The sequence below is a fragment of the Falco peregrinus genome, chromosome 1 (assembly GCF_023634155.1).
Source record: "Falco peregrinus isolate bFalPer1 chromosome 1, bFalPer1.pri, whole genome shotgun sequence".
In the NCBI taxonomy this organism is placed as follows: domain Eukaryota; kingdom Metazoa; phylum Chordata; class Aves; order Falconiformes; family Falconidae; genus Falco; species Falco peregrinus.
Window position 1 is genome coordinate 84974012 of NC_073721.1, and position 22618 is coordinate 84996629.

Sequence of the window (22618 nt, forward strand, 5' to 3'; positions counted from 1 at the left end):
GTCCTTCATCATTGCAGCTTTGGGCAGATAAGCATGTCATAATGAGTGATAAAAGCATATGTCTATATCATAAACCAAATTATTAAGGCAGAGGTAGCAAATAATTAATGCAACTGCACTTTGGTGAGGTGATGGTAAAGAATTTCCTGGACAGCGAGGAGAATCTGACCAGTGGCTGAGGAGATGATGGTGCTGCATGTGGCAGCTGTTAGAAGTAACTGATCACTCTCTCAGATGCCAGCAATGAGGCAAGGTTAGTGAGGTGATTGGTGAGTACAAGAGATAGTTATAAGCATCATATTTGCTTATTAGTTTGGTATTTGTCCATGTACAATATTTTTAAGTACATTCTTTGAGTATTATAATCTATTTTCCATTTGCTCTTGGGTGTCCACAAAGCAAGCTATAGCACAAGACAGGTATTAATGGAATGGGGCAAGATGTACAGCTAAAACATAAATGACCTTACTGGTTTGCTCCCCTCTTATTTATGTATCCCAAGGAGGGTCCAAGCAACAAAGATGTAGGGAGAAAGCTCTTTGAAATGAAGAATGAGGTAAGACTCTATAAAGCATTAGTTGAAGTGGTATTTCAGGGGATTCCTGTAACAAACTCAATCCATTAATGACCCCTAATTTTCTTTTCTTTTGGTGTTCTGGTCACTCCTATGGCTGGAGTGTGTAAATATGCAACAGTAACAATTAATATGTTGTTCACCTGTAGATGTTTACTGCTTCAAAAGCAGGTTTATTGTACTGTGTCTGTGTGGAAGCAGCTAGTAAAGCACACCTCTCCACAGGAAAGAGGGTGTAATGCACTTTCAAAACCCTCACAGCTAATATAATATGGCCCAAAGTCACTTCTATCTGAGCTTGCTGTAATTCAAAATAACAGGACAGACATACACTTTGTTGCATAGAATATTTTCCATGTTTTTTTCAGGTTAACACCTGCCTGAGCTCTCCACTTAGGACTGTTAGCTCAGTCACAGAAACAGTAACTGGAAATGAGAATAGAGAGAAATGTGATGTTATGAGCCTGCTGTTGGAATAAGCAACATTTGTTCTGACTGTGCAAAACCCATAAATTTTAAAAGTGGCCTTTACTGGTTGAAAAGAATTGGTAAACATTTAGAAATTTCTGTATATATGTATATAGAAGTTAAATCAACTCTTATTTGCTGTAAGAATATCCTGACAGAAAAAACAAAGGCTCTGCCTGTACAAGTTGTTTGTTCCTTCTGCTACCTCCATGTTAGATGTTCTCTCTCCTCACTATTTCTCATCATTATTACTAATGGCTTTTTTTTTCCTGTGTGGCAAATCTCTATGGGGAAAAAAAAAAAATAATGATGGACTGTCCGCCCTGCATTTTTTACTTTTACCAGTTTGTTAAGCAATAGGCAAACAAAGCAGTACCTGAAATGAAGCCAGTCAGATCTACATTTTTTTAGAGTTGCTGCATTTCATCTAAAATAAGAAATACCATCAGGATGAGCATAACACTGTGCTTCATTGCTTGTGTCTGTGTCCAATGTAATTAAACAAGATGATAAAATCCACTTTGCATACAATTTTTGTGGTCAGATTATTCTTCATATGAGCACAGAGAAGACCATAGATGGTTTCATGGTCCTTGCTGTGTTCCAGTCTCTCTTGTTCCCCACCCTTCGCTCTCTACTCCAGAGAAATGTTCAGCAGTTTTAGGTTAGAGGTGGGAATTTCCTGTATAGCACTGCTCTCAGTCATAGACACTTCCCTAACATACATTTCGGGTCTACTCTTGATGTGTCCATGTTGTGGGAGGGGAGAATCTGTGAGTCTCCAAATTATTAACCTGCATAACATTGCAGTTATGTGAACAGCATAGATGGGGCCAATTCTAGCTAAATATTTATGAAGGATCACGCAAGCTTAAGGAATGAATCTGTGAAGATGAGTTTTCCCTTACAGAAATGAAATAGATCCCAAGCAAAATATCTGCAAGGGAAAATACTAATAATTTAACAGTTCTCTACCTTAACTGAAGAAGGGCAGCTGCTCAAGTGTACTGTATGATAGATCTTTTTTCTAAATAAATGCTAATACCTTAATTGTTGTATTTCTCTATTAGAATGCAACCATCAGAGCACACAGCTGTGCTGACTACTCTGTGCAACCCCAATTCCCATAACCAGCCAGTCTCTTAAAACCTGCCTTGGGGTCAAATTATCACTTAATATTGACAATTTCTCTGCAGTCCTCCTCCAGTTACTTGGTTACAGAATTCCTCTGTCACTCTTGTGCTGCTGGCAGAGAGGGGATTTCATTTCGTCAGAGAGATGGTGGCACACAGGGGCTGGATATACAACCTTTTCACGGAGGAAGCTACATGAATCACACCCCCTGAAAATATCTGTGTCTTAAGTATCAGGCATGCAAAAGGGTAAAGCTACTTTTGTGCTTTTAATTACATATGCTGCTATTTTGCTAAGATAGGCTGACCTAACGGGATTGTTGTGGTTCTTTCTGAAATGATTCAGACTGCACCACGAAGAACAAGGCAAGGTAACCCACAAGGATATGTATACAAAAAGATGCAAAAATCAGAGTGGCAAGATACACTTGTTCTTTGTTCCTATTAATGCTTCATTTGTTACCAACTTACATAAAATGCTGGCAACTGACTGATGACAAGATACTAGATTATCTGCAGCCAACAAATGTACTAAAAAGTCTGAGGTGGTTATAAATACTCTACTTTTTGTCCTCAGTTTGCCGGAATTGGTTATTCTTAGCAAATTGCCAGTCGACCTTATCAAAATGAAGAATCAAAAATAGACTGGAAAAACACTGCAAGGAAAGGCTATTTTTAGCTCTCTGTCTATTCCCTGCTGCTATCCAGCAAGGTCTGATGGCACAGCTCATGCACAAGCGCTTAGATATTCTAGGCAAATGCTTGTCATGACCTGTTCTTTCCCTGAATACCTCACTGCAGAAAGCATTCAATTGATTAAAGATTAATGCATCTGCAAACCGTGACAGCTGAAAGCTTTAGCAAAGGGGAAATGTACACTAACAGGGCATTTCTACCTGCATGTTTCTGCTACATTATGGTTTCTTTGAAGGGAACCCTTGCTGAACCAAATCTCCTCACGTCTCACATCCTTCAGTGGGAGCTATGGCAGCAGACCTCCAAAGTATATTTATGTTGCTTTTTCTCTTCAATTCATGAAGGCAGTAGAGGATGTAGAGTTACAGACACCAGGCAGACCACTGTGTTGACCAGCACCATCAGTCACAAACCAGCAGCCCTGGAGGTATATGATGGACTGGCTCAAGAGACAAAACCATGCAATTGTCTGCTAGATACAGTTTATTGATCAGATTAATTATGGACTCAACTGATATAAACAAGGGTATCATTTGGTTGTAAGACATAAACAAGTCTCACAAAAAGACAAAACAGTGAAGGAAGGCAATGACCTGGCTGTTATAATATCCTGCTTTCTTTTATACTAGAAACTCTTCCATTTAGTCCAGAACCTTGTATATTGGTAGTAGCCATTAACAAATTCTTCAGAAGGAAAAATTGAGCTATGATTTTTAGTTATGCTATGCCATGGGTTGAAAATAAGGTGGAAAAGATGTCCCCAAGCCATTGCCCCTTCATGCCTGCCTTTTAAAATTATCTTCTTTTATTGTAAAGGTGTTTTCAGACTGTCCTGCTTCCAGCACCGACTGCACAAGGTGCACCATAATCTTACATGCAGCTGCTTTATGTGTGTGGGGACACCGTAGCAGAAGGCTCTCTGACCATTTTTCTCTTCTGTATACTGACCATTCTAGCTGAAAATACACGATGCTGTATGCGACAGCAGGCAAATGTATGGTGTGATGGTAAAGCCCTTAGAAACAAATTCCCAGACGACCCCCAAAGAATCATTAAAGGCAGGACATAAAAGGGCAAAGCAAAGAGAGGTGAAATATCTGATTTCTCTTGTGCATTTATAAAAAATGATAGCCCGTTATCCAGATGCTGATGAATATTTTTACAAGCTATAAATGGCAACCTGGAGTCTAAAAATAGATGCTGTGCTGCAGACTTGTCTGGCTTGGCTACATCACTAGAATATAAAAAGGCTCCCTAATGTGGTTTCAGGGAAATCTCTATCAAAACAGACTATGTCCTCCATTTTTTCTTGCTATTTTGAAATACAATAGCCGATGCTGCTTGCATTTTTTTAATTCTAGTTTTTAATAAAATCATGCTGCTTTCCAAATGTTCCTACAGGGATGAAACAATGATCAATCCTCCGTGAATATTTCAGCTACAGTTGATTTGATGCACTTTCCCTAGCAGAGAGGGGAGGCAAAGGAAGCGCCTGCGGGCACTGCATTGGGCTGATGCAGACTGCATCTGGCAGATCCTGGCCTCCCGGCTACACGTGGACCAGCCAGTGTCCCTGTCACGTTGGGTGGCTGTGGAGCCACCTCCCCAGCTCAGTCCCACCCAGACACGGCTGGGGTAACAAGTCCCAGGGCTGCAGGGATCTTGTGCTTGTTCCAGCAGCCCCAGCACATGAATGGTGCCCCTTCCAATTCACAAAATAATACACAGTCCATTCACCTTCCAGAAGGAGAGTTCCTGCCTCTGATATATGAACAGGGCAGCTCACAGCAATTTTGAGCTGATGGGTTAAAAACAGAAACATGAGCTCTAACAAACCCTAGTAACTTGTGCTGGGGAGGAGGGAAGAGCCAGTACCAGCCCTCAGAAAGGATGCTTTAAGACCTATGAGTCCTTTCTGTTGTTGGCTTTGAATGTCACAAAAAGGATGAAGGAGATAGCAGCGAGCCTGAGCAGAATGCTAGATCACCTGCTATGCTACGTGTGTGAGAAGAGGTTGAGAGAAAGAAGCGAAGGCACTGCAGTGATAGCATTTCTCCTTTCTTGTGGGAGTACTGAGCTGTCTGCGCATGCATGTGGACAGCTTTGCAGAAAGCTGTTTTCCCAAGGGCAGGTGAAATGGAAAAGAACTAACCCATTGCTGACAGTCAAGACTGCTTAAGGACACTGTACTCTGTGTGTGTATATGAGAGAGAGACTGAGACTCAGTTCAGAGATTTAAAACAGGGACAGATACAAGCCTTCTCTCATCCTTTCACAAACACGTTATAAGATAGTACATCATCACCTCACTATTGTACGTAAGATACAAATACATAAAAATGGATATAACAAAAATTGAAGAGGGGAATAATAACACATTTCAGGCCAGCAAAAGTTGACAGAGATACACATGGTAACAGTCTTTCAAACAACCCAGCATAACAGGACAGGAACAGAGGTGGCCTGCCTTGTATCCCAGACAGCAGGGAGCAGACGTTTCTGGCCCAGAAATCAGGCAACCAAAGGGGCTGCAGCAGGAAAAGATAGCATGGCAGGATATTACTGAGCTCTGGTAGCTCAGTGGCTGCTGCAATGTTCTCTAGAGACCTGCAGCTTTGCAGAGGACTTGCTCCTCAAACAGCCCTTATCTGTCCTCAGATTAGCAGGAGAGGCAAGCCAGTAAACAGGTAAGAACTGTTTACAGGTGGGAGATGTAAAGTCGTCCTTGTTTCTACCTCAGCAGCACTCAACATAGGGTCTGCTGGCATCAGCTCAGAGATCAGAGAAAGATAAAGAACACGGGTGCCACATGCAGGGACACTACACTGCTACTGCTGAAGCAACTCCACTGTGACATTGCACTGTGCATGGTTCAGCTGCAGCATCTTACCTGCTTAGGGACATGGTTTAACAATTGACTTGGCAGTTCTGGGTTAATGGTTGGACTTGATGATCTCGAAGTTCTCTTCCAACCTAAATGACTATGATTATTATTTTTTTTTTCCCCCGCAAGGTCTGTTTGCCCACAGACCAAGTAATCTCCCATTTTTGAGAATGAAATCAGTATTTGTGATTCCTGCACAGCTGAAGCTTTGTGCAATGAATTTGTCCTGCTCTGCCTTCTTCCAGGAGAGGGCTTGGTTCAAGCTGCTCTTGAGAAGGTATAAGAGACTGCATTGGTGAGAACCACCATCACCACGGCAGATATTTGTCTCAACATTGCTATAGCAGGAAACTCACACCATCACCACAGCAAATATTTATCTCAACATTAAGGCAGGAAGCCAACACCACTGCCACAGCAGAGGTTTATCTCAACGTTGTCAAAAGCAGGAAACCCACCAACTGACATCACAGAGCGGCAGGGGGAGCTAACCCTGAGAAACTTAACCAAACCCCTGTGCACGCATCCAGACCTGGGGTCAGGGGGATCAAGGGGCCTGAAGACCTCTGAGAATCACCTGATGGTATTGGGCACGCACACCACCACCGGGTGGAAGGTGTGGTTAAGCAGAACAGCTCGTGACAACCCTATAAAAGAACGGAACCAACCAATATCGGACAGAACGTTCCCCCACTGGACTTGGAAATGAATTGGACTGTTGGGACGCCGCAGCTCTAGGGTGGTAGCTATTGCTGTGAACTCTTTCATTCTTTCTTTCTTTCCTTCCTTTCTCTCTTTATCTGTCACTCTCCTTCCTTCGCATTTGCAAGCCTTTTGTCAGGCAAATAAAAGTTCCTTGGCTCTTGACTCCAGTTTGAGTCTTAATTCTGTTCCCAAGAATACAAGCAGAACCTCACTCCGGTCTTGGACCGGCATGCGACAGACAGGTTTGGGTTTTTTTCCCACTTCAGTAGTACGATACAGCAGACTGGAAAGTCACACACGACCCAGAAGTCCTTGGTCAATAAGAAAGCACAAAATAGTTTTGGAAAGGCACACAGAACTGGAAGAAAGTGAGTCACAAATGCAAAGGCATGGAAAACCTGCGTGGTGGTGTCTCATCAGTACAAACTTTATACACCCAGACAAACACTAACACTGTCCCAGTGAAGTGACCGGAGAAGCATCCCTCCAGCAGGGAGAGGCCTTCCCAAACCCCACAGCCAGGCTGTACTCACCGGGCTGGGCCAAATCCAGTGCAGTGCAGGCAGGAAAGTCACCAAAGGCCAAGAAAACTCCCCAAGGTGCGAAGCCAGCCTTGGTGGGGCTGGGGCCATAGAGGTGGGGCAGAGGAAAGGGATTAGCCTTCACCGGGGAGCGCCGGCGGTTTGGAAGGACTGGCTTCCTGCCGCCAAAACCGGGCCAAACGCACCGGCAGGCTCAGCGGGGCGTCAAACTCCCGCACCTGGCGGCTGTGGGCGGGGCTCTGGCCCGCCCCGCCTCAGGCCCCCCGCCCCGCCCCGCCCCGGGCCGGCTCCCGCCCTGCAGCCCGCCCTCCCGCCGCGCGGGGGCGCGCTTCGCGGAGGCGCGGCAGGACACCCACGCTCTTTCGGCGCCGGCGGGCCGCGCGCGTGCGCACGCCGGCCGTTCCTGCCAGGCCGGGAGGCGGCGGTGCCCGGCGGCGGGGAGCGACGGTGGCGGCGGCCGGGCGAGCCCCGCTCCGTGGGGCCGCCAGCGAGCTGGCGGCGCGGGCGGTGGGGCCCGAGCGACTGCGGGCGGAGGTGAGTCTGGGCGGCGGCGGGGGCGCGGCCCGCCCTGGGCTGTGGCGGGCGTTGCCGGCAGCCCCGGCCGTGCCCCGCTCCGGCGGGCCGTGCCTCCCGGGCCTGGCCGCGGCTCCTAAGGTGACCGTGCCGCCGGTGGGCAGGGAAAGCGGGAGGCGGGGGTGCCGCGGCGGGCAGGGGCCCGGCTGTGTGCCGGCAGTGCCGGGCAGCGCGGCCCCGGGGGGCCTGGGTCCTCCGCAGGCGGTTGTCACCGCCCGCTGCGCTGCGGCCCTGCGCCTTTCTGCCACCGTCCTGGCTGCTGCGTCTGACTCCTGTCTAATAGTCCACACGCTAGCAGGTCTTGTCTTGTGCCAGCAGGTTGCCCAGGTGGGTTGGGGGCCGTGTCAAAGCGATTAAACGTTTCCCTGGGTGGAGAGTGACGCTTCATCGAGGCTTTTTCCCCCCTGGCTTAAGTCTGGACAGCACTGATGGGTGACTCAAATGCTGGCTGTGAATGTGTAATGTTTGTCATAACGCAGGTGGCTGAGGCGCTGTATCGGAAAGGAGGAATAACGTGGTTAATGGTCAGAAGGCTGTGGAAAGTATTTAGTTATAAAGTGAATGGTAGTGCAGCATTCTGGCATCCGCCCTGATAACAGCAGCGTGCATGTATGGTCTTGTACAGGAGGCTTCTCCGTTTCCATCTCCAGAATCAGAATGTGAATGTAAATTGGTGAGAGCCACTGTTAAAAGTGGAATATTAGCATCTGAGGTTATTTTTGTGCTGCTGTGTGTAAGTGCAGTCATTTCATGCATGAGCCACTCTATCCTAACAGTCTTTTGTTAAGCCCTGCCAAATGAACGTAACCCAATTTGTTATAAAGACCATTTAATGCCTTCTTGATACTTTTGTTCATGTTTGTTGTCTGCCGTACAATTGACTGTCAGACTTTGTTTTCTCACAAAGCAAAATAACATCCCATTTGTCCAAAAGGAAAACACATAATTGTACCATCTATATTCTTCTTCAGGGAGAACATGCTTACTACATTTAAGAAGGTCCCACTGTGGAGAGTTCATGTTGATTTTATTCATTATGGAAGTTTTAGTTGAAAACATAAACAGTTTTCTGCATGCAACAAGTAGCTGGTTCTTCAGTCTGTAGTTAATATAAATTGCCTCTTGCTGGAACTAGAATTCTGTGTGTAAAAACTTGTAAGACACATCGAAGGTGACAGTAGTTGTGTGAGTTGGTTTGTGATAGTTTTTATTACATCGTGTTTTTAACTACAAGTGTTGGTCAGACTACAGTGAGCTATTACTTAAATGCTTTTCTTAGCGTGAGTGCAGTGTCAGCTCATAGAACACTTTATTTCCCTCAAAGGCATACTGACAGAGATGACATTTATTCCTTTTTCTTGCCAGAAGTAGTTTAGCATCATTCCAGTCAGATATGGTGGGGCTCCTGTAAAATTCGGTTTGAAGGCACCTTTACCTTAGGAGCATATGATGTTCCTAAGTTCTGCATGATGTCCTGCTGTAAGCCCTTTGTAGTGTATCAAGGCTGTTTCTCTTCACATGTAGATGTGTATTTTATTTTTTTCTTAGTATTCCCTATGAATACACTTAGATGTAGATGGAGTGGTACCCGTGAGGACTCACCACTTCTGTAGTGCCTGAGATTTCTTCCTCCCCTTGCTGCCCAAGCTGTGTGCTTTTCTGACTTGTGACTGTTAACTGGCCAACATCATTCCTCTACAGCCAGGCCTAGCAGGTCAGCCTCATATTGTCCTTGCCCAGTGGCACTCCCAGTTGGCATTTTGCATTCTGGTGGGATGTATGAGCATCTGAAGAATTTTTACTGTAATCTGCCAAGGCAAAGAACCTGTCTTGAAAGGGTTAACTGGATGTTTCTCTGCATTGTGGCAATCATGTATCTCTTCCAGAGTTCATCCTAAAACTTCTCTCTTTCTGTTTTATAGAGACAAGAGGTAATTGATTCCATTATGTGTGCGTCAGCCAAATATAACACCCGGGGTCCAGCCCTCATCCCAAGGATGAAAACCAAGCATCGCGTCTACTACATCACTCTCTTTTCCATAGTTCTGCTTGGTCTAATTGCCACAGGAATGTTCCAGTTCTGGCCTCACTCTATTGAGTCGTCCAGTGACTGGACTGTTGAAAAACGCAGTGTCCATGATGTGCCTGTGGTCAGGCTTCCTGCTGATAGCCCCATTCCTGAGCGGGGAGACCTCAGCTGCAGGATGCACACCTGCTTCGATGTCTATCGATGTGGCTTCAATCCCAAAAACAAAATTAAGGTATACATCTACTCACTGAAAAAGTATGTGGATGAATTCGGGACATCGGTGAGCAACACCATTTCCAGGGAATACAATGAGCTGCTGACTGCTATTTCAGACAGTGAATTCTACACTGATGATGTCAACCGGGCCTGCCTTTTTGTGCCATCTATAGATGTCCTCAATCAAAACACACTCCGTATCAAGGAGACAGCTCAGGCTTTGGCACAGTTACCCAGGTACTTACTGAAACTATAGTGTGTGAATTTAAAGAACACAAAGTGGAAAAAGCTAAGGCTAATGCAGGAGGGGAGGCTGCTGTGAGTCAATGGCAGAGCTAGGCTTTGACAGAACTTATCATCCGTATGCAGAGAACACCTTCCTAATTGTTGTCTGTTTCTTCTTTTGCCTTAGGTGGGATCGAGGCACAAATCACTTGCTCTTCAATATGCTGCCTGGAGGGCCACCGGATTATAACACTGCCCTAGATGTTCCTAGAGATAGGTATGTGTTTTGCTACGTTTGAATGCACAGATCTGGGTTTAAATGCCATTGAAGAAGCAACAAGTTCGGAAGTGCAGCCGATAGCAAAAGATGTGCTCCTTAACCTTTACAAAGCTGGAGTATAACTTCCTCCCCTGTCAAAAAACAGGAGAGAAGTGCCTGCCTTGTATAGGACAAGTGTTTGCTCCTGAAATTTGACAGTTTAGCTTCGTCTTATATGGGATGTGGCTGACAGCATTTGCTCTTAACTGTTGGGCATGCTGTAAGGAAGGAGAATGTTGAGGTTAGAACCTGTATCTTGTGTGAACACTTTACAGAATGTCGCATTTGATGTATATCAGAAGTTCAAAGATGATTGCAGCTGCGACTTTCTGATAGAAGTCAGGTGCTTCAGGGCATTTTAAAGCAGCTGCGCTACTTGACAAAACTATGGTGTATTTCAATAGTTTTTTGTCTTAACAATTACACCATATTAGTAAACAGACAAATGCTCTTAATTATTCTCTGAAAAGTTTTTTTTGAAAGTATTTGCCAGAAATTTAAAAGGCGTGAATCCTGAGCTCAGTTTTCACTTGCAGAATAGTTTACTTCTGGAAGAGGAAAAGAGGTTGTCAGGCAAAGAAACAGGAGTAAGATGAACTTACTTAACTTAGGTACTGTAACTGGGTATGTTTCTACTAGATTAGCCTATGTGTGCTTAGTTCTGCTGAGTTACGTCCAGTATAACCAGTCCCTCTCTTGAAGGTCAAGATTAATGTTCATCTCAGGCAATAAACCTTGCCTGAGATACAGGATCTTTGCTAAGACAATTGTGTATGGAGTATATCTTTATTTCTTTGCACCAAACACGATTTAAAACATCCTTCTAATGCCAGAACAGAAGTTTTTTTCTGGACATGTTCAAAAAGTTAAGTTTACTCATTGTAATCGTATCACTAACTGTGAAGTAAGGCTTTGGGTTTTTATTTCTGTGTATGAAGTGTTATATGCACGTGGGTTAGCCTGAAGAGGGCAGTCAAGCATCATTCCTACGTGACTAAACCTGTTACCTGTTAGTAAATAATTGTATTTGTTATCTTCAAATTTTTACTTCTTAAGGGGAATTTTCATTTGACAATGCTCTGTTTAATGGAATGGACTTCTTGGGGCCTGCAGATTTGTGGATGTGTGTGTCTACTGAAGATGTAGATTTATTAATTGAATGCAAGAGATTTCTTACACTGCATAATTTTTTACTTTCTTTTTTTTTTTACTTTTTTGTGTCACATGTCCATTTATATTTGGCCTTACATGTCTTGGCATAGTATGCAGGAAATGTGTTATTTTGGTATGTGTTTGTTCTACGTGTTTGTCATGTTAACATGGAAAGCAGAACAATTTGAATAAAAACAAATGGGTTTTGGCATACAGCTGTTGTTGTAGCTTGCCAAACTGACTCACCCTGCAGCTGTACGATCACTAGCTGTAATACATAAGAGAGGCAATAACAGAGAAAACGTGGGACAGAGAAAAGGTGGAAACTCCTTTCTGTAGGTAGCCAACAGGCTGTATTCAGTGTAGTATAGAACCTGTATTACAGGTCACAGGTGAGAAGACAAGGGATCTGTGAAGAAATCAGCAGTATGGACCTAGTCCTGGAAGGGCCCGAGTACTGCAGTATGAGGTTACAGTATGATTTTGGAGACCTCTGGAGATCTTAGTTCATATTTAACAGAAGAAACGACCTGGTGTGAAGGACAGTTTGTAGTATCACAGGGTGAGAGGCTACAGGCCAAAATAAAGGTATGGTTTCGAATGACTGGTCTGAACTGTACCAGTACAACTCCAGAAAGACTGGATTTGTGGAATTTTGTGGATTGCTCCTGAAATACACAGGTAATATTTGTGAAGTTTGCACAGGGAGCATGGCCTGCCTTCTCTATTCAGCACATATCTGAGATCATACATAGTTGAGTAGTAGTGGATCATGATGTTTGATAGAATTGTGTTCTGTTGATTTGCTGCAGAATATTAATCCAGGTAAAATATGATCTTATTCACAAAGGGGAATTCAGTTATATGATATTTTTGCATTTTGAAAAGTCTTTAGCTAAGTTACCTCACTAAGGCATTGTTTGTTCATTGAATCTTTAAAGTCAGTTTCCAAAGGCAGTGTAAAAGCGCTGTCAAAGATTGAAGTCTGCCTTGTGGGCATGAAGGCTATGTTGCTGGGATTAGCTGCTATAACATGTAATCTGACATAAAACTTAAAAAATAAGCTCTTTATTATTTATTAGTAAGTGCTATTGAATTCCGTACAATAATGAGCATAAAAAGATTTCTTTTGCAAAGTTACTCTGTAGCTGTAGAATTGAACATATGAACTAAGATACTTTTTTATTCTGTTTCAGTTGATGAATTGTGTTTCAGTGACTTGTGAAGTTTGGCAGAAAGCTGATGGTGATGGCAGCTGGGCAGAAATGTTTAGAGTACAGACCAGATGGGTCACTTCCTGGAGAGAAATAAGCATCAATATCTGAAAAGTGGTGAAAAGTTGCTCAGAAACAGGCTCATTCCTCACTGATCAGTGCAATTTAAATAATATTTGTCTTGAGTACATTAGGAGTTAATATCTCTACTCCCTTAGTGCACCACACAATGAAAATCTGAATGGAGTTATTTAACTGGTGTTGGTTCCCTGTGGGTTTATTTAGGTAAAAGTCTGCATGACACACACCTGCTTTCTCAAGGCTGACGAGGTGCTGTCATGTTTTCACCGGATCCAATTAAAACAATCTGGTTGTAGTTTCCCAGTTAGGGGGGGTTAAAAAAAGAGGAGGGGAATATGAAGTGCAAGAACAGCAACGCCCAAGCCAATTTTTTCTCCCTGCTTGTAACTGAGTTAAGACATGGATAACACATGGAAAAGACATGGAACACGTACCTTCAAGGGTAAGACCTAGTCATAGCAGCATTGTATGTGTCACCAAAAAGGGGGGCATTGGAAAGAAATCTAAAATAATCACTTAATCTGGAACATAAATTCTCACTCAGCACGTACTTGATTTGTCATCTCATTCTTGAGTTGGCTGATTTCTGCTCCTGCCATGGTTTGTGTTCTGAGTGAAGAGCAGTAAAGGGCAAGTTGTTTTGATTTTGTGATTGTCATCAAGCTGAAATGCATCTCTAACCCACATCCTCTAATTCAGAGCCTGGGATTTTCAAAGAGCTTCTTAAATGACATTTATGATCACTTGCTTGACTAATTGGGTAAAGTCACATTTATGGCAAAGTGTGATCCTGATGTTTGAAGACAGAACAATGGTGCTGCAGGTCAGAGCAGGAAGTGAAGTATCCCATGGGACATCTGATGGTGGTTGGAACAGGCAGAACATACTAGTGTTTATCTGGGGTGTCATGTTCTGATGGCAAAAAATGATGGGTCTTGGATGATAATTAAGTATAATGATAATCTGTTGTATGACATCTGTGGAAAAACTGCTTCTCCAAACACTATACTAAGGATTTCATTCAGTGATATCTGAAAACAAGAACATCAGCTAATGGATTGTCAGTGCCTCTTCCAGTCTCATCTTGACTTTTTATTCTGATGTGTCTGTTCTAATTACTGATGAGACATGTGCCTGCTCCGATCTGAACTGTGACATGTGCAGGCTTGTGATAATAAGGCTTTTGGCTGTAATCATAGCTGTTACAATAGGGACAGCTCCTCAAGATCCTTTCTGTAGTGCCTGGTGTAGTGGTGTTCTGCTTCTTTCCACAGAGAAGGAGAAGAACTGGAATTGGGGAAAATACTTTTCTCCAGACTACTTTGTCTGGTACCTTAAGCAGACATAGTATCCCTAGGACAATTTAAAGTGTAGCACACCCTCCTGTTTGGTGACAAAGGACTGAAAGTTTGATCAGCTGTTTGAGAAGTCCCACTAAAGAAGCTGAATCTGAGCTTCTTTTGGAAATAGGATTACATGTTCATGGTACCACCTGGTCACTGGAGACGAAATGGCAACTGAAAAGCTGATGTCCTCTGCTAGCATTTTTCAAAGAAGCCTAATTTGGGACAGGAGATAGTAACAAGCCTGTGTTTTCTGGCATTGTGAATCATGCATTGCTTTCTTCTGTACACATTGTTCTCTTATGTCTCTTAAAGCTATTCTGTGTAGCAAAAGGTTGTCCCATCTAGGAAAAGTCACAGTCAATCAAGGTCATCCTGTTGGGAGGCTGAGTTACATGTTAATTTATCAGTCTTCGCTGATTCCTGTGCTCTCTAGCAGGCAGTATTGCAAGCAGCCTCTACTGTTGAAATTTATTTTCATGGCATACAGGATTCTTGTCACATTTTCTGTTTATAGCATTTTTTTGTGTAATATAAAATGAAATAAATTTCGCTAGTTTGTATGACCACTTTGAAAATACAGTTGGAAATAACTCCCATTTTATTATCCAGCCTGAGAAGTCCAGAGTCACTGTAAGCTGCCAAAATGCCATGCTATTGGACCTAGACTTGTATCTGAAATATAGTTTGTCTCTTAACAATTCAAGAGCTGTTTTATTGCCGACATTGAGGAATACGTTAACTACTATAAATAATTAAGAATGTATTTCTTTAAATTAAAATTGACTTAGGACATGTAAGCTTGCAAACATGCAAAATTATCATAATGACTGCAAAAGATTAAATTTCCCTGTATTAATGCAAAAATGGTCCATTCCTTGGTGATCATACGCAATTGTAAGCATCCCTTTGATGAGTATATCCAATCTAGCAGTAAGCCCAGTTCACAAAAACTAAAGTGAACCAAAAAAACTGCATGAAAAACGCCACTGACAAAAGCTGAGGGAAAAACTTACCTCAAAGCATGCATCTTTTTGATATTCTGGTAATGAAAATTGGTAAATTGTGCTCTGAGTTTGAATGGTATACTGTTTAAGTTACTTTCTTGTATTTTTCAGAGCTCTTCTGGCTGGTGGAGGCTTCTCCACATGGACTTACCGGCAAGGCTATGATGTCAGTATTCCTGTTTACAGCCCGCTATCAGGGGAAGTGGATCTGCCAGAAAGAGGACCAGGGTAAAGCAATTCCCATGAATTTGGCAAAGTACATTCAATGTCATGTTTAATATTGAAGCTGATAAAATATAAATATAGCTGTTAACTTGTTTGGCTTGGGCAGTTTTTAAAGAGTTGCTTTTAATAGCTCTTGCTATTAAAATATATGATTCCAATGCTAATGGCCTTGGCTAATCTGCCAATGTGTGGTTTACCTATGAACTGATGATATTTTTGGAGTGATTCTGTTTTTTCCCTCTCTAGAAACTGAACTGTCCAATATGACAGCCTGATAGTGTTTCTGGTAGAATTAGATTCAATATTTCCAGTCAGCTGACAAGTTATTTCAGATATAAATAAGAGTAGTTGTTAGATGTTCGGTTTCTTTAAGGTATAAGTAAAACAGGGCAGTAGTTCAAAGCAATATAGATTCCCTAATAAATGAATGCTTCAGACAATTTATTTTAGGATACTTAAAAGCAAAGTGTACTAGGAAAAGATCACTATTGCAATGATAAAAGAAGTATGCTATACTTCCGTTGTGGCTTTGAAGAGAAGGAAGGGATCACGGGGATCAACATGAGTGCCTCAGTATCAGCCAGTGCAAACTTTGAATGAGTAATAGGAGAACAGGAGCAAGAATGTGATCTTTACCTCTGTATGTCTTGCGGATACATTCTTTGTAAATCAGTTTAGATGTTTTGGTGTTCTGAAGTCCTTTCAAAAAGACGTTGAGAGTTTGCAACAGGAGAAGCCTGTAAATACAGCTCTGAAGGGAAGAAGTTCTTACAGAATGTATCTTGAGGAGGTTAGTATGGTTAGCTCATGAAAAAGAAGAAAGAGAGCCGATTTGATTATGGGAATAGTTACACCCAGAGTTTAAAGTACTGATCTCTTTTTCTTTTTTAAAGTAATATAGTAAGACACAAACACATACAATGCCCCCAACCTTGGGAGTGAGACAAGTGGGAAATAAAGCACTAATTTTAACAAGGAATGTAATTAGCTATTAAAATGAGCTACGCTGGGAAGTGGTCGTTTCTCTAATCCATTCATGTCTTCAGAACAAGAATAGGTAGAAGTCTGGAAGGCATGTTTTAATTGATTATGGAAGACTGCTCTTTGAATATTTCATAAGCTTCCTAATTACACAGCTGAAAACATTTCACTGTAGCATATAACAGAGGCCTTACCTTTGTTAGGGTTTAAAAGATGGTCTGACTGAGGCAATGGGGGTAAATGACTTGTCCACTGTTTATGGAGATCAAGTTTAGAAATGCAGAAACTTTAGGTCCTTTTTTCTGACAACATCCTGCAAAGAATATGAATTATTAAAGTTGAAAACTGTGATTGAAAGGGTGCTGCCACTACCGGACACAAAAAGTTAGTGCACTTTGGCTTCAATTGTCTTCTCCTCTGGTACAAGCAATGCTGTTGCTCAGGGCTGCTCCAAGATATGCAGTCAATTACAGGACAAACTCATGCAGCAGTGGTTTGCTTTGCTCACACCCTTTATGTTCACACTTGTGATGCTCCTGGACTAGGTCAGTAGTGGGGCATCTGGTTGCATCCCAATTGATTCTTCATAGATCTCAAGTATTACAGTCTGACACAGAGTGAAAGCATGTCTTGTATTTCTGTGTGGAAAGCATGAACGTGATGATAGGCTTCAGCATGTATAGAACCGATTGTAAAGAGATATGCAGTCATATTGTTCGTATCCATGTAGTCAGCTAAATGTATGTCTGGTTTTAGGCTGGGTAAGAGAAACTGTTATGTGGGAGCTGATGTAATGTATGAGTCTGTGTTTGGTGAAGGTGTTGGAGCTTCCATGTTCTCAAACTTGGGTTGTTGTTTTTTTTGTGAGGAACAGACTGTAGCCTCCGGAGTACCATCTAGTGGGCAGTGAGCATTAGTAATTGAAACACGTTCACAGGTTCGGTTGCTTTTTGCAGGATAACTGTGGCAAGGGAACGATGCTCAGAGTTCAGGCTTGCTTGGGATAAATCATTATGTTCCACTATACTGTTATTTCCTGGGAGCTGGGGCGTACTTTCTTTTGTAGCAAGATTTGATACCTAGATTTTGAGTGTCATGATGACAGTTTCAAGGCAAAATTTGGTTTTAAATGTATACACAAACAAACCTGCATAATTTTTAACAGGTTATAGGCATTTATTATCACTCATCTGCATCAGTATTTCCTTTTCTTTTGAAACAAATCCTTTTTTATTCCTCTTACAGAGCTGGACTAAAGGGGTTTTAGTTACTCTTCTTTTTAGTTGGATTGTTTAAAATGTTTTAAATCCATCTCTCTAGAAATATATATTCTGTAGAGATGCTGGTAACAAGTTGGTAGCAGCTGGAGACTTGGGAAAAAGAGTATTTTTAAAAAAATTCTATGCAAGTCTCATCTGTTAATTGGAGCAACTAAAGTGACCAGCATGAAAATGAGTGGAGGTGAGAAGAGCAGCAGGAGCGGTCTGACTTTATAAAGTGTGTTTTTGTATGTGTTTTCAGAGCTGTAAATTAAAGATAGCATCACGTGGAGTAGAACTGGAATTCTAAGTGCAGGCCTCATGTTTCCTGTGTTCTTTTGGCAGCATGAGGGCAGGCGCTCGCTGTGTGTTCCTTTCAGTGGGGAGCTGTAGAGCAGTCTGACTTAACTGACACGTTTAAAAAGGAAATCAAAGCAGATGAGAATGAGTATAACAATTGTATGACATGCTATTTTCCAATATCAGCATAACTTTTTAAAGCAGTGAGCACTTAATTTGAGACTGTATTCCTGTGTGTTTTACCTCCAAAGTTAATTAGCATCTTGAAACACTTCAGTATTAAGGCACATCTTAAATATTCACATTTTTGGAATATGGTAGGAGTTGAAAGTGAATGGGATAATGGACCTTCAACTTTGTCCTGGAAATGTTGCCTTTATGTTGCCCAAAAGAGAGAAAGCCAAATCACAGCTAATGAAATGAGCTTGTCCTGTTACTGCTGTCACCGTATCAAGGCTGAAAAAGAGTTGTCAGTTCAGCATCTTTTTTCAGTTAAAATTGATGAGAAAATACATGGGAGAATAAACTAGCAGCAGCTTTACGTGTGTTATCTACTTTGTTATAGTAGACAAGCATCAAACAAAACAGACAATCCTGGCATCAGTAGCAAGCTGTTTTAATATGTAGCTAAATAATGTTTATTTCAGTTTATAACAGAGCTTATAATGCAAGTGCCCATTCTAATGTAATAAGCATTCTTTCCAAGTGCAGATTTATTCAAAGTTGTAAATAATGCTGAACCACTTACTGTCCAAGATTTAATTATATTGCATCATTACGCTTCCCAGCCTTGTTTGAACATACAGTCTTGGCAGTGTGTCCACATAGTTAATCTTGCTCTGCTTTTCCAGGATGGAAGGGAGTGTGTTCTAGAGCATCTTGGAAGTAAACTCACAGTGCTGTCAGGTAACCTTGCTGTGGTTTTTCAGTCCTCGCAGGTATTTCATTCTGTCATCTCAAATGGCTCTGCACCCAGAATACCGATCTGAGTTGGAAGCTCTTCAAGCTGAAAATGGGGAATCAGTGCTGATCCTAGACAAATGTACAAACTTGTCAGATGGGGTCCCTGCTGTTCGCAAACGCTGTCACAAGAATCAAGTCTTTGATTATCCTCAAGTGCTTCAGGTAAGGCTGTCTCTCCTGCAAGCTTCTCTTCCCCTTGGTTACTGTCAGCTGTGGAGCTCTTCCTGTTTAGCCCTGCTAACGTACTTCCTTATATTTAGTTAACCTGATGGCTGTGTTTTGAAACTGCATAATTTGTTATGTTAGCTTGGATGTTATATCTTAATTTTACTCTTATTTTTAAGAGGGCAAAGAACTGTGAACTCAAACTGATATACGCACTATGCTATAGTTTTAAAACACTGCTTGTGTATAACAGCTTCATAAGATTGGTCCTGGTGGGCTTCTAGTAACACATGACAATGTTGTGTAAACTTAAAAAATGATATGAAGATACTGCCAAATACAGCAGCAATGGGAGGAGAAACTTTTGGAGGCCAGACAAAATTGCTCACGTTAAAATTGGGGAAGAATATTGGAATCTACACCCTCCAGAATAACTGGCAAAATGATCTTCAACAGGCATGAGTTTGGAATTGTTTTCTTACATATGACAATCCAGGCCTTGCTAGATGAAGCTTGGAACAGGGGATGGCTTTGTCAATTGGGAAGAAGATGAAAATGAACTTTAAAGAGCTTATGCATAGATTTATTTGGGGGCAAAAGAGAGTGCTACATTTAAGGAGAGTTGGTCAGATTATATTTTTTGTAAGCAGTTTAGTAGCTATCCATACAGATAATTCTGTAGGGTTTATAACAGACTAAGCTAGAAGACTTGTCAGCAAGCAGCTACGAAAATATCTAGGTGAAATATGGTTCATGGCCTTGGCCCAACTTCCAAAGGCCTTTTGATGTGTCACTGAAGATAAAACTAGATGGCGTTCTCAGAGCCCTGTGTCTCTTAGCAGTTCACTAACAGGGAGGTGCTTTGGCATGTAGTGTGGTGAAGTGAGTTATGCCATAGGCCACTGTGCTCTGTCTGTGGCCACCAGCACATAATCTGTCTTTGAACTTCAGCAAATGATGATAAAATAACAAACAAGCTGAGGAAAGGCAAAGTTTCCACCCCTCCTGTTATGTTTTGGAGGAAATATGTTTAAAATTCCTTCTGGAGGAGGGGGGAAGGGAGGAAGAGGTCACCCTGAGTCCTAAACTTTCAGCCAAAAGGGAAAAAAACCCACCCAAACTTATTGGCTTTATTTCTGTAAATACAGACTGGATTGCTCGAGGAGTGCAAGTCAGGGAACCTGTATCTATATCTTGCTATATATGATTTTATAACTCAGAAGAGGGCTGGCACATGCCGAGATTGTTAAAATACTTTCCTTTGCAGAGCCCTGCATCTCCCTTTGGAATGTCTGGCCGATAACAGTGGTGATGCGAGGGGATGTATTTATAGTAACCTTTGTCTAGACAGGAAAAATGGTTATCTGGGCAGATGAGCATGTGTGTCCACATCTGGAGTTTTGTTTTTTTCCTCTCCCAGACCTTACTAGAGTCTCTTACACCTGCTGCTGTGTGATCTAGTGAGTCAGTGTTAAAAGGTGTGCTCGTTCTCTCAGCTTCTTCCATTTCCGCACCCTTCTTTTCCTTCTCCTCTTCTCTGAGAGTGGGGGAAGGGGGACTGCAATGACAGTTCATCCTTTCCAGTGCTGCCTTTACAGACTTCTTACTAGACAGGCTCTTGGGCTTCTGGGTTTCTAATGCTTCCTGTTTCCAGTCCTCTCTTGGATGAGGTTTTCAAGACTTCTAGTACTCTATGGGCATGAATGCAGGTCTTACAATTGCATTAAGAAACCAGCGAAGAGCCAGAAAACCGCCTTGTATTTTCTAGTTCCATTTTGATGTTTTGCTGCCCTGCTGAGCCTCCTGGCTCCTTTTCCTCAGGCCACAGAACACAAGCTGGAAAGATGTTTTCTTATCTGTGGGAGCCTCTGTATCAACTTTATAATTTTTTTCTTAGGACTTGGGATTTTTCCTTGTTTGTGTAGTTGAACTCTACAAGCATTTATTTTGTGATCTTGAATCTGTAGCAAGATTCCTCAGTGGCAGTGAGATCTAAAGTCCCTGTTTACAGGGTGAGTGCAGCATAGTCAGGAAATCTTCTCTGTTGCAGTTTAAACTCATGGCTTTTTGCCTTGTGTGTTGTGGACATGTGAGTAGATTATGTTCTTCCTTTTTGCAAATTTTTTTATATCTTTTAAGTTCCCTTTAGCCATCTTCCTCCTGCCCTCACCCCTTCAGAATACATAATATTGATATAGTCAGTCTTTCCTTGTAGATCATACTTTCAAGGTAAGTAATCATCCTTTTTTTTTTTTTTTTTTTCTCCTGAAAGTGCATTGCCCAAGACTGAACACACTTCTCTGTCTGAGGTCTTTTATTACTGAGAAGAGCAATTACTTCACATGTCATAGATTGTACTTCTTTTTGCATTCTAATACAACCTGTGGGTGTAGCGTTTTGTTTTTTCAACAGAAAAACATTGCTGACATATGAATACCCTTTCTTTTCGTGTTCTTTTGTAGGAAATGTTCTTTTCTGCAAAATGCAAAACCTAGGCAATTACTTCATGCTTTATATTTGTGCAGTTGTTTATTTTTATCTAAGTGTTGAGCCCTGTATGTATTGATATATTTTTTAGTCAATTTATCCATATAATGTCAAACTCTAATTCCATTATCCATTATGCTTGCTAATCCTGTAAGATCATAGATATTGTCAGATCTAGTAGGTATGGTCTTAATTCTGCTACTCGGTTAACCAAGGGACACATTGAATACTGTTGCACCTAGGAAGGATTATTTGGCCCATCACTGTTTTACCTGTGAGCCACTGCTAACTGCTTTATACTTAGAGTTCTGTATCTATAACTTATGTAGCTATAAAGCCTATGAGGGCTTTATGAAGCCCATGTTTTCTTAATTTGCCTATGAAAATGCTATCGAAGATGGCAAATGCCTTTTAAAGTTGAGATTTGAAATCTCTTACTTCACTGCTGTCTGTAGAGCTGGATTGCTAAGAAAATTAGATTGGCTACGTACAGTTTGTACTCAATTAGTTCATGTTGGCTGTTGCTCATCTTGTTATGCCAAACTTTCAAAATGTTTAATTTAGTCTTCCCCATGAATTTTCTCAATTAGAAATCTGAAGTTCGGTCATTAAAATAAAGCATAGTCCTATTAGCTGATTTGTCATCTCTCCATTTAAGACATTTTTGAGCTTGTAGAAGATAAAGTTGGGTAATTATTTCAAACTAGCTAATAATGCAGGAAACACTGGTTGCACAGAACAAGCCTGTTTTCCTTTTGACTTGTTTTTTTTGTGAGGGGGAGGGCAGGAAAGCATAATGCATATATACTTACACAAGTAATACAAACGTAACATTTCCTTTTTTTCCCCTCATCTGTGCCTTGGATACCATTTGTTGACAGGAGTCTACGTTTTGTGTAGTTCTACGTGGAGCCCGTCTGGGACAGGCTGTGCTAAGTGATGTTCTTCAAGCTGGTTGTGTCCCAGTCATCATTGCTGATTCCTACATTTTACCTTTCTCTGAGGTTCTGGACTGGAAGAGGTCTGTACTCTTACTGTTGTACATCAGACCACTGCATAAGAGACTTCATTGCATTC

At 41.9% G+C, this 22618-nt stretch overlaps 1 protein-coding gene across 1 annotated transcript in view; it reads left to right on the forward strand.

The window, feature by feature from the left end:
- The first annotated feature begins 7377 nt into the window (after positions 1–7377).
- Positions 7378–22618, forward strand: part of EXT2 (exostosin glycosyltransferase 2) — an 82130-nt gene continuing 66889 nt past the window's right edge. Inside the window, exons 1-6 of the mRNA XM_055803122.1 lie at positions 7378–7536; positions 9498–10057; positions 10233–10322; positions 15273–15389; positions 18856–19051; positions 22423–22562. Coding sequence (XP_055659097.1) covers positions 9522–10057; positions 10233–10322; positions 15273–15389; positions 18856–19051; positions 22423–22562 — 1079 coding nt within the window. The 5' untranslated portion in view covers positions 7378–7536; positions 9498–9521. The remainder of the gene's footprint in view (positions 7537–9497; positions 10058–10232; positions 10323–15272; positions 15390–18855; positions 19052–22422; positions 22563–22618) is intronic.